The 13,816-nt window shown below is 44.1% G+C and overlaps 1 protein-coding gene and 1 pseudogene across 4 annotated transcripts in view; one reads left to right on the forward strand and one right to left on the reverse strand.

The window, feature by feature from the left end:
• Positions 1-2,905: 2,905 nt before the first annotated feature.
• LOC129077337 (small nuclear ribonucleoprotein E-like) lies at positions 2,906-3,165 on the reverse strand (annotated as a pseudogene).
• Positions 3,166-7,556: 4,391 nt separating this feature from the next.
• INPP5F (inositol polyphosphate-5-phosphatase F) overlaps positions 7,557-13,816 on the forward strand; it is a 74,367-nt gene continuing 68,107 nt past the window's right edge. For all 4 annotated transcript variants that reach the window (XR_008529793.1, XM_054581608.1, XM_054581609.1 and 1 more), the window contains exon 1: positions 7,557-7,853. Coding sequence is in view for 3 of the 4 variants with exons in the window: in XM_054581608.1 (XP_054437583.1) it covers positions 7,757-7,853 (97 nt within the window). In the remaining variant the exon portion in view is untranslated. The remainder of the gene's footprint in view (positions 7,854-13,816) is intronic.

Genomic DNA, 13,816 nt, shown 5'->3' on the forward strand with positions numbered 1-13,816 from the left:
TGCTAAAAAAACCCCAAAGAGCTCTGTCCCTTGTACTCCATTTACAAGAGTACACAGTGCAGAAGGATGGCTTATATACTGAACTATGCCTCTTCAACAGCATTTAAGGTGTTAGGACTTTGAGTCAAGATGGCAGCATAGGTAAAAATGGCTCACCTCCTTGCACAACCACATCAAAATTACAACTAAACTATAGAACAACCATTATTCAGAAACATCAGCAATCAAACTAAATGGAAATCCTACAACTATGGAATTAAAGAAGAAACCACATTGAGACTGGTAGGAGGGGGCAAATGTGTGGAACAGGCTGGTCCCACTCCCACATGTGGTGGATAAAAATTGGGAGGGATATCTGAGGAGTCAGGGGCCCCAGCCCCACACCAGGCTCCCCAGCCCGGGGTTCCAGTGCCAGGAAGGTAAGTCCCCATAACTTCTGGCTGCAAAAACCAGTGGGGATTGAGATTATAAAAGACAGAAACAGCTGGCATCTGAGGCAGTTCCTCTTAAATGGCTCACACACAGACTTAATCAGACTCCCTCCCTCTGAGCTCCGGCACTGGGGCAACAGATTGGAAGGCATCAGAAACATACAGGGAGGAAGTAAATTGTCCGTCATCAGGGTGAGAGCTGTGGGGCAGGTTTCTCCCAGACAGAAGTGCTGGCAGAGGCCGTGGTGTCTTTTCTGAGCCCTTCCCCAACAGAGCCACAGAGGAGGCAGGCAGGTGCCATATCTGAGACTCCATCAGCCTGATCATCCCTGTTTGCCTCACCCTGGTGATTCCTTGCAGCCTGGCCTCACCCACCTTCTGGGCCCACCCAAGCTGTTTCCAGTGGCTTTTCCATACAAATGGCTTGTCTTGGCTCATGCTTCAGACTTTCTTAAATTCTCTCAAACAAGCAGCATCTGGCTTCAGCAAGCCCTATACTTCTCACTAAGTTGCCCCACCCTAGCATTAGCAGCAGCTGGCCTTAGTTCACAGCTTGGCCTCGGTTCATAGCTTGGCCTCAGTTCAAAGCTTGGCCTCATCTGGGCACCTCCAAGAGCAGCACAAGTAGCAGCCATCTACAGAATGCTTTGTAGCTTATGCTCTGTGACCCTGGACAGAACACTGGATGTGGCTGACCTTGGACATGCCAACAGTAATCAAGGTTCAACTAAAACAGGAGGAGGTACACAGCCCACATGGTGGGTGCACCTTGAGTACCCAGCTTAGGTAATAGGGGAGGCTGTGCCACTGGACCCTACAGGGCACCTACTACTTTAGGTCACTCTATCATGCCTGATAAATGTAGTAGCTCTACCTAATACATAGGAACAAACACAGGGAGGCTGCCAAAATGAGGAGACAAAGAAACATGGTCCAAATGAAAGAACAGAACAAAACTCCACAAAAAGAACTAAACAAAATGGACATAAGCAATCTACTAGGAGCACAGTTCTAACACTGGTTATAAAAATGCTCAAGGAACTTAGTGAGGACCTCAACAGTATAAAAAAGATACAGTCAGAAATGAAGGATATACTAATTGAAATAAAGAACAATTTATAGTAGAGTGGATGAAACCAAGAATCAAATCAGCAATTTGGAATATAAAGAAATAAAAAACAATGAATTAGAACAACAAGAAGAAAAAAGGATTCAAAATTATAAGGACAGTGTAAGGAGCCTCTGGGATAATTTCAAGCTTACCAATATTCCCATCATGGGACTGTTGGAAGGAGAAGAGAGAGAGCAAGAAATTGAAAACCTATTTGAAAAACTAATGATAGAAAACTTCCTTAACTTGGTGAAGGAAATAGACATACAAATCCAGGAAGGGTAGAGATTCGCAAGCAAAATGGATGTGAAGAGACCCACTCCAAGACGCATCATAATTAAAATGCCAAAGGTTAAAATGAGAATCCTAAGAGCATCAAGAGAAAACCGGTTAGTTACCTACAAGGGAGCTCCCATATGACTGTCAGCTGATTTCTCAAAAGAAACTTTGAAGGCTAGAAGGGACTGGCAAGAAATATTCAGAGATGAAAAGCAAGAACGTACAACCAAGACTACTCTGCCCAGCAAAGTTATCATTTAGAATCACAGGGCACATAAAGGTCTTCTCAGACAAGAAAAAGCTAAAGGAGTTCATCACCACTTAACCAATATTATATGAAATGTTAAAGGGTCTTCAAGAATTAAGAAGAATAAGAAAATAAAAATATGAACAATAGTATGGCAATAAATACATATCTATCAACAATTGTTTCTAAAAAACAAAATAAACAGAACAGAAACAGAATCAGATACAGGGATACATGTTTTGATGGTTGCCAGATGGGAGGGAGGTTAGGGGTACAGGCAAAAACCGTGAAGGAATTAGGAAGTACAAATTGGTGGTTACAAAGTAGCCATGGGGATGGAAAGTACAGCACAGGGAATAGAGTAACCAAAGAACATATATGCATGACCCATGGACATGGACAATGGTGTGGAGATTGCCTGAGGGAGCTGAGGGGGTTTGGGTAGAGGTGGGCAAAGGGGGAAAAAATCCAGACAATTGTAATAGCATAAACAATAAAATATAATTTTTTAAAAAATGTATTAGGAAATCTCAAAAATAGTAAACAGTGCATAAAGAATAAAAACAGCTAGGTCTGGGACTCCTGGCTTGTCAAGGCGAAAGGTTCTAGGTCTTCAGGTAATAAGTTACCTAAACATATTTTTTTGGTTGTGGTGGAAGAATGAGTTTACACACACACATACACACATGTGCAAGATTAATATTTTTTAAAAAAATAAAAACAACCCCACAGCATTTATTGTCATCTGGTAATAACATAAGGATGATTAGAGCAATATGAATAAATATTTAGGAACTGTGATGCCTTCTCAACAATTTCTCACTTTTCTAGCCATTTCTAGTTAGGGACACTTTGGAGCAGAGTAATATTTCTGACCCAGTTGTTTTCTTGACTTTCCTTTAGAATGAATCTCTTTTGCATCATCGAATACCGTTCACATACTCATCAATGCCAATGATACAGCCCTCTATCCGCATGGTCACTTGCTCCTAAAGCCACAACTGAATCCGAGATCTGTTCTGCAAGTACCTGAAGATGAGGTTGAGGGGCTGCATCATCACCTTCTGCACTTTTTGGCCCTGGCCACAGTACTCCATGGTGGAAGCTGACAAAGACCACACTAACCCATGCCTCTTAAAAAAAATTTAAAGCATTAAAAGCACATGGTTATAACCCCTGGCTGGGTGGCTCAGTTGGTCAGAGCATTGTACAGATACATCAAGGTTGTAGGTTTGATCCCTGGTCAGGGCACATACAAGAATCAGCCAAAGAATGCATAAATAAGTGGAACAACAAATCAGTTTCTCTCTCTCTCAAAATTATTTTTAAAGTGACAAGGAAAAGTTTCTATTCTCCCTGCATTCCTGATTGCCTCCCATTGCCACATCTCCCCTCCATTTGCATTCCTCAGAGGTACCCCCATCTAGTTAGGCTCTGTTTCAGAATGTTCTGAATAAAACATAATCTCTATCCCATCTTCCCCCTTTAAAAATGCAAATGGGATACTTTAAAATACTATTCTGCAACTTGGATTTTTTCTATTTAATGGTATACCTTGGACATTTTTTTCAAATTAGCTTATTTAGAACTATTTTTTTATTTTTAACATACCTTTTTTAAAATTTTATTTTCCAATTACAGTTCACATTCACTATTATTTTCTATTAGTTACAGGTGTACAGCATAGTGGTTAGACAACCACATACATACAAAGTGTTTCCCTCAATATTCCAGTACCACCTGGCACCATACATAGTTATTACAATATTATTGACTATATTCCCTATGCTGTACTTTAGAACTATCTAATTTTTTAACTGTTTTTTTTTTAATTGAAAAGGGCATAACAGGAAGGAACTGGAAAATCTGGCTTTACACAAATATGAAATTATCACTGTAAAGGCTAATTACCTTTCCTTTGGAAGGAGTTTAGATGCGGGAAACACACTTCCTTTTTCTCTCTCTCTCTCATACATACACCAAAGAGTTATTATCACTGGTTTAAACAGTAACTTGGGTCCTTGACAATTTTATCAGTCCCTACAATGAAAAGCCAGTACTTTTTAACCCCCAAAGTATAAAAATGAAGGAGAGATGGTCTTCTTCATTAAACAAAGTAGTCTTTCTGTTTTAGACCAACGTAATGCTCCCCTGAGGGACTTTCCCCTTTCTGTTCTATGTTTATATAATTGTATATACGTCTTAGTGCTCCAAAGGGGTAATTTCAATTTCTGGTTGTCCCTGATGAAGTTATAGGAGGAGGCAGCACAAGTTTACTGGCAGACAAATCCATGAGAAATTGGCTGATGGTTGGTCAAATGTAAAAATTTGGCTTGTGAGTGTCTTGGGCCTTTAAGTACCCTGACTGCTGACCTAAGAAATTGGCAGCCCCCTGGAAAGCAGACTGTATTTTTTTGTTGTTGTTTTTTAAATCTCTTGTTTTGGAGCTTTATCATATACAAACAAGACTGAAGAAAGTTCTTATAGACAACACACAAGACTGTGGTCAGGTGTGACAGGAGATGATGTCAAAAGTCAAATTGCACCAGAGGATACTAGAGTATAATCAGAACCCCCAAATCTCAGAGACAAATAATAAACCTGACATTGAAGCCCAAATGGATAATCAAAGTTGAGTCATTTGGCGTCATTATTTGTGTAGGTTTAACTACATAGACTCACTTTCTCACATTCTTTGATTGCAGGGCTGGGAAAACCCTAGTGATCATCTATTTTAATAAATAAGCAAGCTGAGACTAAGATTTTGTGACTTGGCTGAGATCACACAGAACCTAACACGCTAGTTGAGTATACTTAAATTAGTAGAAATATACCATGCATATAAAAGAAGACATGTAATATGTATGATGGTTTTCATATTTAAAAAACAGAACAGCACCACAGACCTTGCACTATAATCTGGACGATGCCATTCAAGGGCGGGATGGCTGAGAATTAGGAAGCTGGAAGGGAGTGATGTGGATGGGGAGGCCAGCCAGGGAGTAGAGAACCTCAGGAACACCTGACAGGCAAGCCAGCCGAGGCAGTCGACTGGGGACATACCTGCCAAGGGCAGAATATTTCAATCATTCTGCTTAGCCAGGCCAGGGCTCTACCTACCCCAAAGTCATACATGTATTTAGAGTAAGAGGGAAAGAACAGTATGCAACTAGGTCAGATTCCAGGAACATCTTTCCTTCAGGTTTTATTCTGTAAGGACTCCGCTTGTTAACTGTGGATTTACAGGTAATGAACGCCCCAAAATGGTATTAGTTAAGGGTTGATTGCTCTTTTCTGCTAAACTGCCATCAGGCAAATTTTTGCAATTAATTTCATTTAAAATAGTAGTGCTTACCTCAGACGCACATTAGAATTCTCTGGGGAGATTCGAAACAAAAAAACAAAACTGATTCCAGAGCCCACCACAATTAAATTCTGGTTTATTTAGTCTGAGATCCAAACATTGGTAAGTTTGAAAACCCCCCCAGCCCGCAGTGATTCTAAAAGGTAGCTAGGGTTGGATCCACTGATTTAAAACATCAGGAAAAGTTTCAGTCAACTAAGCAATTGCTTTAAAAGTTACAATAGCATTGTTTTCTTCACATCTGTCAATGTGATTCACTAAAAAATAATGAAGTAATTTGTAGAACGTTCTGTCTTCATAGGACTTTCTCATTATGTATTCATTTTTGCTAAGGAAAGTCAATATATGGTTGAATTCACTCATGGATCTGAAACTGATGGTTCCACTGAAACTCCTTATCACTTTATTTCTATTATTTCTTGTGTCCAGGTCGTATCATAAATGATCTGATATAGTAATCATTCCCCTAGGCCTTTATGTTGAGGTGTCTGGGCGGCAGAGGAGGCATGGTACTTATCAGAGATTCCAGAACATTTTGTCATCATGGGACTTTCTATGTTACGGAAATTCAACAAAGAAATCAGTGTGGGCTGGAATAATTAGTAATGTGGAACTGCTTCCTGCATCTGGGTACTTTCAGTGTGATCAAAGCAGGAGGTAAAAAGTATTACCTTCCTTCTTTTGTTCCTACTTTGTCTTTTTTTCTTCTCTTCTAGAGCAGTGTTTTGTTTTGTTTTGTTTTAAATTTATTTTAGAAAGGTTGGGGGGGGGTGTGGGGAGAGATACACACATACACAGCATCATTGTGCCTACCCAGTTTTCAGATTTTGAACCGGTGTGCCACCAGAATTTTTAAAACATTCAATATGTGACTATTTTAGTCAGGGGCACCAACCTCTTTTCCCTTAAACTGTCAAATGAAAAAATGACAACAGGTAACATAACAATAGCCATCTGATGTGAATGAATCAAAATTACACTTTTTTGGTCACATCAGCAAAAAGTATATTTTTTGGTGTGCCACCGAATTTTCGTAATTAGCTTATGTGTGCCGTGCGATGAAAAAGGTTAAAAATCGCTGCTCTAAGTCATTAGAAAAGGCAGGAGAGAGGCGTAGACTCACTGATTTATAAAACTGGCAGTGTAATGAAAGATCATTTCATTCAACCACCACCTGAGACCAAAAGACCTTCCTGAAATCATCCAGGTAGAGTACACCTGGAACTGGGCCTGGAACTGGGGCCTGACTAGCGCAATTCTGTTCACGAAGCCCGCTAGCCCGAGACAGCTCGAGGATACGCAGGGCTTCTTCCTTCCAAAAGAGGTTCTCCAGCTTTCTTGCCCTTATCAGACTAGATCCTTCCACTTCATTAATTGACTTATTTTATGAAGTCTTCTCAGATCCATCCTGCTCAATTTGGGACACACTAACTTCTAAACTTTGCTCCTTCCTCCCTGCGTTACTAATAGTACTATTATTTTCTACTGTTACATGTGCACTTATTGATTGCCTACTGTTGTCAATGGCCCCAAGGTTCTAAGAGGAAATACCAAAATAAGACAGCCCAGTTCCGGCAGAGAGCCAGGCTGGACAGCCCCCGTCGCCAGGCACCCCCCAGGCCCACCCCAGCCCCAGGGCTCGCCGGGTCTTGCGGGAAGCTGGTGGCTCTGGCAAGGAGTGGGTTTCGAGCTGGATTAGGAAGTCGGCCTGGCTTTTCTCGGGGCTGGTGAAAGAAACGAATAACCTGCTGGTATGGGAACGGAGGCCCCATGAGTGGGCCTCTGATCCAAAGGCCACAAGCAAGGAAGCCGGCTACACTCAGCCGGGACCGGGTTCTGCCCGCGTTGCCACAGGCGGGCAAGCCGTCCCGAGGGCCTGGGGAGGCTGATGTGGGAGGAAGAGGAGCCTGCGGGGAGGGACCGGGGGAAGAAACCCGGGAGACGCAGGAGGAGACGCAGGCGGCCGGAAAGGGCAGACGGGAACAGAGAGGAGAAAGAGCCGCGGTGCTGAGAAGCCAGACACCAGGAGGAGCCGGGGGCGGGGCCAGGTGAGGGGAGGAGCCGGGGGAGGAGCCAGGCGGAGCCGGACGACGTGAGGAGTCGGGGGAGAGGCCTTTCAGACCACTGCTGCTGCCCGTTGCTGCTGGCCACCGCCTCCGGGGCGCGTTCTCCGCGGGTCCGGCCGCCTGGGCGCTCCCTCAGCTGCCCCTCCCGGGGGCGCGGGCTCTGGCGGCCCCGGCGGACGAGGACGCTTCGCCTGCTCCCCGCGGGCCGCCGCCGCCCGGGCCCGGGGGCCGCCGCCTCCCTCAGCTCCCCGGGCCGGCATGGAGCTCTTCCAAGCCAAGGACCACTACATCCTGCAGCAGGGCGAGCGCGCGCTGTGGTGCAGCCGCCACGATGGCGGCCTCCAGCTCCGACCCGGTGAGGCTGGCGGCGCGGGGTCACCCTGGGCCTGGCGGGGCGGGGCGGGGCGGGGGGCGAGGAGGGGGCGCGGCCGGGCCCCTCAGCCCGCGACCGCGGAGGGCGCCGCCTGCGGCCCTGGCGGGCGCGCAGGGCACGAGCGAGCGCGCGCAAGCTGTCAATTTCCTGACGGAAGAAACGCTCGCCTCGCCCCTGCCCCTCGGCGGGGACAAAGGGCCGGCGACCCCAGTCCCTCGGAGACGCCTCCGCGCCTAGCTCGGCTCGGCATCCGTGGGAGGGCGGGCCCGAGCTACCAGCAGTCGGGGTCCCGCCGGCTCCCGCCGAAAGTTCGAGCGAGGTACCCCCGGCCTGAAAGGCCTCTTCCACCTGAGTGGCCTCTGACGCGTCCTTGGCCACAGGTTCTGGGTTCGAATCCCGCCCCCAGGCCAGAGGTGACCCAGTTCGGCGGAGCGTGCTGTCGGAGCCTCGCTCTGTTAACACCTGTTTCAGGTCCCTTTTCGAAGGCGTGATTCATTCTGGTTACCCCATAGGCGCCCGATTTTAAAGCCCCTTTCCTTTGGTTGTAGTATCAATGAAACTGGTCTGTGATGGCCAACTTTTAATATTTCTGTGTGATTCAATATCGGGCGATACGGAATGGGTTGCGGGTCCATGTCTGGGGTCAGGGAAGCTGTCCTGAGGGGCCGGAGTCAGCGACGGCCAGTGCGCGTCGGGAAAACTAGTTCACGGCGGCGGGTTAAACCGCAGCCCGGCCTGAGAGCTGACAGGCCAGGGGGCTGGAGGCACCTTCGCCTCCGGGGTCATCAGCCCTCCTTCCTCATCTCCGCAGACATCTTTCCCTTTAGAGGCGAGAGAAGAGAGTTCGTGAAAGAAATAGAGCATTTCCAGTGTACTCGGATGTCATCTCGACAAAGGGGTTACGCGGTAGGGATTGAGAAGTGTAACAGGTCCAGAGGAGCTTTTCCCAGCACAGCAGTTACCTTTGCAGGATGGGCTCCAAGGATCTGGGCCTTCATGCAGTGTTCCGAGGCCCCGCGATAACCTTCCTGAGGCGCCCCCTTTCCCCTGGCCAGACAGGTGTGACGGGGGAGCCGCCGAGGTCGCCGAGAGGGGCGAGCGGCCCCCGAACACTTTCCCACGCTGGCCGGCTCTTTGGTTTGCTGGGAAGGAGAACCTGTTTTTTTCCCTAGACTCCGGGGGGTATTTTCTTGCTATTATGCATGTACTGTTTCCTCTTTTCAAAATGAAGGAGAAGCTACTGCACCCCGATAAGGTTCTCGATCTTGGGACCGAAGTCGTCCTAGATTGGCTACTTCTAGCCAGTCTCCACTCATTCTCTTCTCTGTGTTTCCCGATTGGACCCTTTGCCTGGCTCTCCCCCTCCCCCTCCCCTTCCCTCCCCTCCCTCCCTCCCCTCCCTCCCTCCTCCCCTCCCCTCCCCTCCCCTCCCCTCCCCTCCCCTCCCTCCCCTCCCTCTACCCCTCCCCCTCCCCTCCCTCCCTCCCCTCCCCTCCCCCCCCTCCCCTCCCCTCCCCTCCCTCTCCCCTCCCCTCCCCTCCCTCTCCCCTCCCCCTCCCCTTCCCTCCCCTCCCCTCCCTCCCCTCTCCCTCCTCCCCTCCCCTCCCCCTCCCCTCCCCTCCCATCCCCTCCTCCTCTCCCCCCCCACCCCAGTCTGGGTAAGCCTCGAGTTTAGCCTGCAGAAAGGTAGGTTGCCCAACTCCCCCAGCCGCCAAAGAGCCCGCTCCGTAGCGTAACTCTGTACAGCTGGATGGAGATCGAGGCGCCCTCCAACTCACGGGACAGAAGCCTTTCCTGTGCCTCGTTTCCTCCACTGTAACAGGAGGGTGGGCGTTTTAGTCACTATCCGTAAGGAAAACGTTGTTTAAAACAGTGCCAATTTGTTCGGTGTACGTCTTGGAGGACAGGCGTCGACATTGATGTGTTTCTTGAAGAACACTCCGGAAACCTCTAGGGAGCCACCTGTGTATTTGGGCAGTGAGTTGGGGCACGTTCAGTAGGGTGGACTGCGCTGTCTCCATTGCTAGGCCCTCGCTCTTCTTCTCTTAGCCCCTAAGGTTGACAGACGTGAATGAAGCGGGTGGAGCTGCACGGAACAAGGTACCATCACAAGAGTCCTCTGAATAGGAGAGGTTTTAAGTGAATCAGTTGTCATTCTGTTTGGTTTGTTCAGTTCTTATACTTGGGAGGCCCTCCTATCCTAATGGCTGCTTGGGGATAAATTACTCCTCTCAAGTGAAGTCAGTCAGCCCTTCTGGGATGTACCTTTCTGTGGAAGGATACTTAGACCCCTGTTTCTGAGCTAAAGAAGCTCAGAGAAGCCACAGGTTTAAGGCTTTTGTGGATAAGGAATAGCCATAGGGTAACGAACCTGGGCCTGGATATGGGATTAAGCTATGCGGTTTGAGTTACTGTTTATCTATCCAAAGTCCACATCCTAAGGCAAATTAAAAACTTTTTTTCCTCCATAAAATGGCTGTAGCCTTTGCAGTTACACTTAGCTCAATTCTTAGGATGTAGCTAACCACAGACTGAAGTAGACCGAAAATCTACAGGAAGAAGGAGGCCATTGTATTTCAGAAGTAATAACCTGTTTTGCTCTTTAGGTGTTCCCGTGTAGCCAGTGAATAAAGAATCCCGTGCACTTACCCAAATAGTTTGTCCTATCCAGCACTTAAGGTTCTTTTTAAAGAATGGCTATTAATAATGGTATTTTAATTGGATAAGTGCTTTTCACATCTTTTTCTATAGAATCATTTAAAATTCTCTTTATTTTATTGGACCTTTTCCCTCTGCTTTTATGGCCAGTTTTACTCTTATTTCTAACGAAAGCATTTAATATCTTTCTACTTCCAATTGGCTATTCAACTAAATAGATTCCTGACCAAGTTCTTATCTTTTCCAGAGGGCAGTATTACAAGACCAAAAAAGCCTGTGGGCATTGTGGTTTTTATGTTTATGGTTATCGAACAACTTGAATCAGGACTTTCCTTTTTCTTAGGACATCAAAAGAATCAGCATTGATATTTAAAGTTAAAGTGACCATTTCTTTATCCTGGAATGCTTGCTACTCTCAGCCTCTTTTCCTGCCCAGTTTATGTTGTAAGACCCAGCTCAGCTGTAACGCCTATCCTGTGCTCACCCTAGCCCGCATTCCTGGGGCAGAATTATGGTCATAATAAACACATTATTGTGTATCCAGGTGTTTTATACACTTAGTACACACTTTGATTATAACTCTTACTGAATTGTATAATAATAGTTTCCATACTTTTTCCTCAGGGGACAGTGCATTTCCCAAGACAAGGACTGTACTTGACTCATCTTGGTATCTCAGGGCTCTGGAGTACTTTGGACACAAAAGTCATTTTTGGTTGAGTTGAGCTGAATTAAATTTACGTCCAAGTGTTCTCTCATTATATCATAGCCATAAAAATAGGATGTTGTGTTATGTTTATTACTCATTTTAAGCCCTGTTTTGAATATCTTCTAATTGGGGTGGAAAATCTCCGTCCAGCTGGGTGAGGAAATAAATGTGAGAAAAGGGGCATTTCCACTTGTGTATTTTTTTTTCCTATCTGATTAAGCATCGCCTTTAAAAAAAAAAAATCTTTGGCCCTGACCTGTGTGGCTCCGTTGGTTGGGTGTCCTGCAAACTGAAAGGTCACCGCTGGTTTGATTCCCTGTCAGGGCGCATCCCTGGATTGTGGATTTGATTCCCAGTCTGGGGTGCTTACAGGAGGCAACCAGTCGATGTTTCTCTTTCTCTCTTCCATTGATATCTCCCCCTACTTCTCCTCTCTCTCTTCCCCTCTCCCCCCTCCTCCCTCCCTCTTTCTCTAAAATCAATAAAAAACCAAAAATAAATTAAAAGTCTTTGTATTCCTTATTCTTTAACATTTTATTTTTCTTTCATATTTTTTCTTGTAGTTAAACAGTTGAGTATCTTTTTTTATGATGTTTTTATTTTTTTAAGCATAGGGAATAGTCTATAACATTACTTTTCGGTGGATGCTTGTGTCTATTGCAAGGTCACCACTAGAGAAAAATATCTAGGTGGTTTTATTTTCTACCAGGGAAAATGACAAAACATTGTGTAAACACTTAATAATTTCCTGAGAGTGGAGTTTTACTATCTGAGAGTAAGGATTATATAATAATTTAAAGACTTTAAAAGGAATATAATAAAGTCTTCTGCTGGGAAAGGATAATACAGTCTTATCTCTTCCGTTTTAAAACTGTTTCTACTAGTCCTTGTCTCTTTGTCTGACATGATTGTGTCATATACTTTACTGCTGCCTGTTGTTTCATACTATTTGGAGACTGAGTGACCAAGAAAAGATGGTATAACATGACACACACATAACATTCATGAACCTATAAACTAGGGAGAGAGAGAGAGAGAGAGAGATGATACTTTGAATGATAAATACCAGTATATTTTTTTTTGAGGGGATACTAGCTATCAATTAGAGTTCACAGAAACATAAAAAAGTGTTTCTGTTCTTCTTAGAGTTATTTTTTGAGAATAAAATTATTTTTAGTATGTCATATGAAGTTAACTTTTTCTGAATGAGAAATTATAGTTGTGGAATTGAAATCCACATAGAAACTTTTTATCTCTTTTCAGGATCATATTTTATGAAACTGTATTCAGTGTATTTAGAGGTTTGTGTCATTTGGTATTTAATTAAAAAAAAGATTCTGAACTTAAAAAAAAAGTTTGCTGAAGAATCGCCAATTATCATGTCAAAATATCATAGGACATTTTTCATTTAAAAATTAATTATTAAGTATATTGTAAAAATCTTTGTTCTTGTCGTCGTTGAATAACCAGGTTTTTTCTAGTGTCTTTACCCTTCAGTTTCTTTAAAATAGCTTACCAGTTTTTATATCCTGAATTACTTTTTTACCCTGTATTTTGTATTTCTAATAAGCTAGCAGTTGAACATATCTGTATGTTTATTTTTATGAACATTTATTTTTATACATTTATTTTCCCTCCTTTTTCCAAAGTTTTTTCTTCCTTCTTGGGCTAGAAAGACAGACAGACAGAGTCTTTCTAAGAGGGCAGATGACAATTTTTGGAATCAGGTTTTATAGATTGAGGGAAGTTTTTGAATATATTTTGTTGTCTACATTGTTAAATGAGATTCATAGTAGTTAATAACAACTTCTATTTATTGAGCATTTTTCTGAACCAGACACTCTATTTCATCCCCACAAACCTCAGAAGAGTTTTTATTGTTATCCTTATTTTACAGGTGAGGAGACTGAGGCACAGAGAGGTAATTTGTTCAGGTTTGCAGAGGAAGAGGATGAGAGATGTGCTTCAATTCAGTGTGTGACTACAAAGCCAGATTTCCCTCAATATTGACAAAAATGTTTTATAAACTTTTCTACCTCTTTGACTATGAAATAATGGGATTTAAATTTTTATGGATACTACTGAAATGTATCTTTAGCTATTATAATCATTATAGTGTAGCCTATATAGAGAATAATAACCTCTCATATGTTAAAGCACAAACACTGAGGGAGGATCTACATAGAAGGAAAGGGTTGATAATAGGACTACTTGTTGGTTCTTTGACCCAACATCTACCCCTGACTTCTTGCAAAATTAGTTTATATAGTTACAGGGAATGTTGTTATGTAATAGATTGACTAGTTGTTTTTCCAGTTACAGTCAGTTTATCAGGTTTCTCTTCTTAAGTTTTTAGAACATCTGCAGTTTGGGAAGGGAATAGATATAGGGTAGATCTTTGTGCAGAAACATTGATATGTACTGGATGGGAACTATTTCAGCCTGTGATGAGCAACCTGAAGCCTTTCTCAGTCTAGCTTTGCAAGAGTCCTAGATCCAATTTCACAGGGATCTTTTCAGAGCACATAAAGCAGAGAGAGAATGGCTGAGAAGTCTTTAGGGCAACTCCTTCAAATAG

The sequence above is a fragment of the Pteronotus mesoamericanus genome, unplaced genomic scaffold (assembly GCF_021234165.1).
Source record: "Pteronotus mesoamericanus isolate MK-2021 breed Mesoamerican mustached bat unplaced genomic scaffold, CSHL_Meso_final contig_657, whole genome shotgun sequence".
NCBI classification, from domain to species: Eukaryota; Metazoa; Chordata; class Mammalia; order Chiroptera; family Mormoopidae; genus Pteronotus; species Pteronotus mesoamericanus.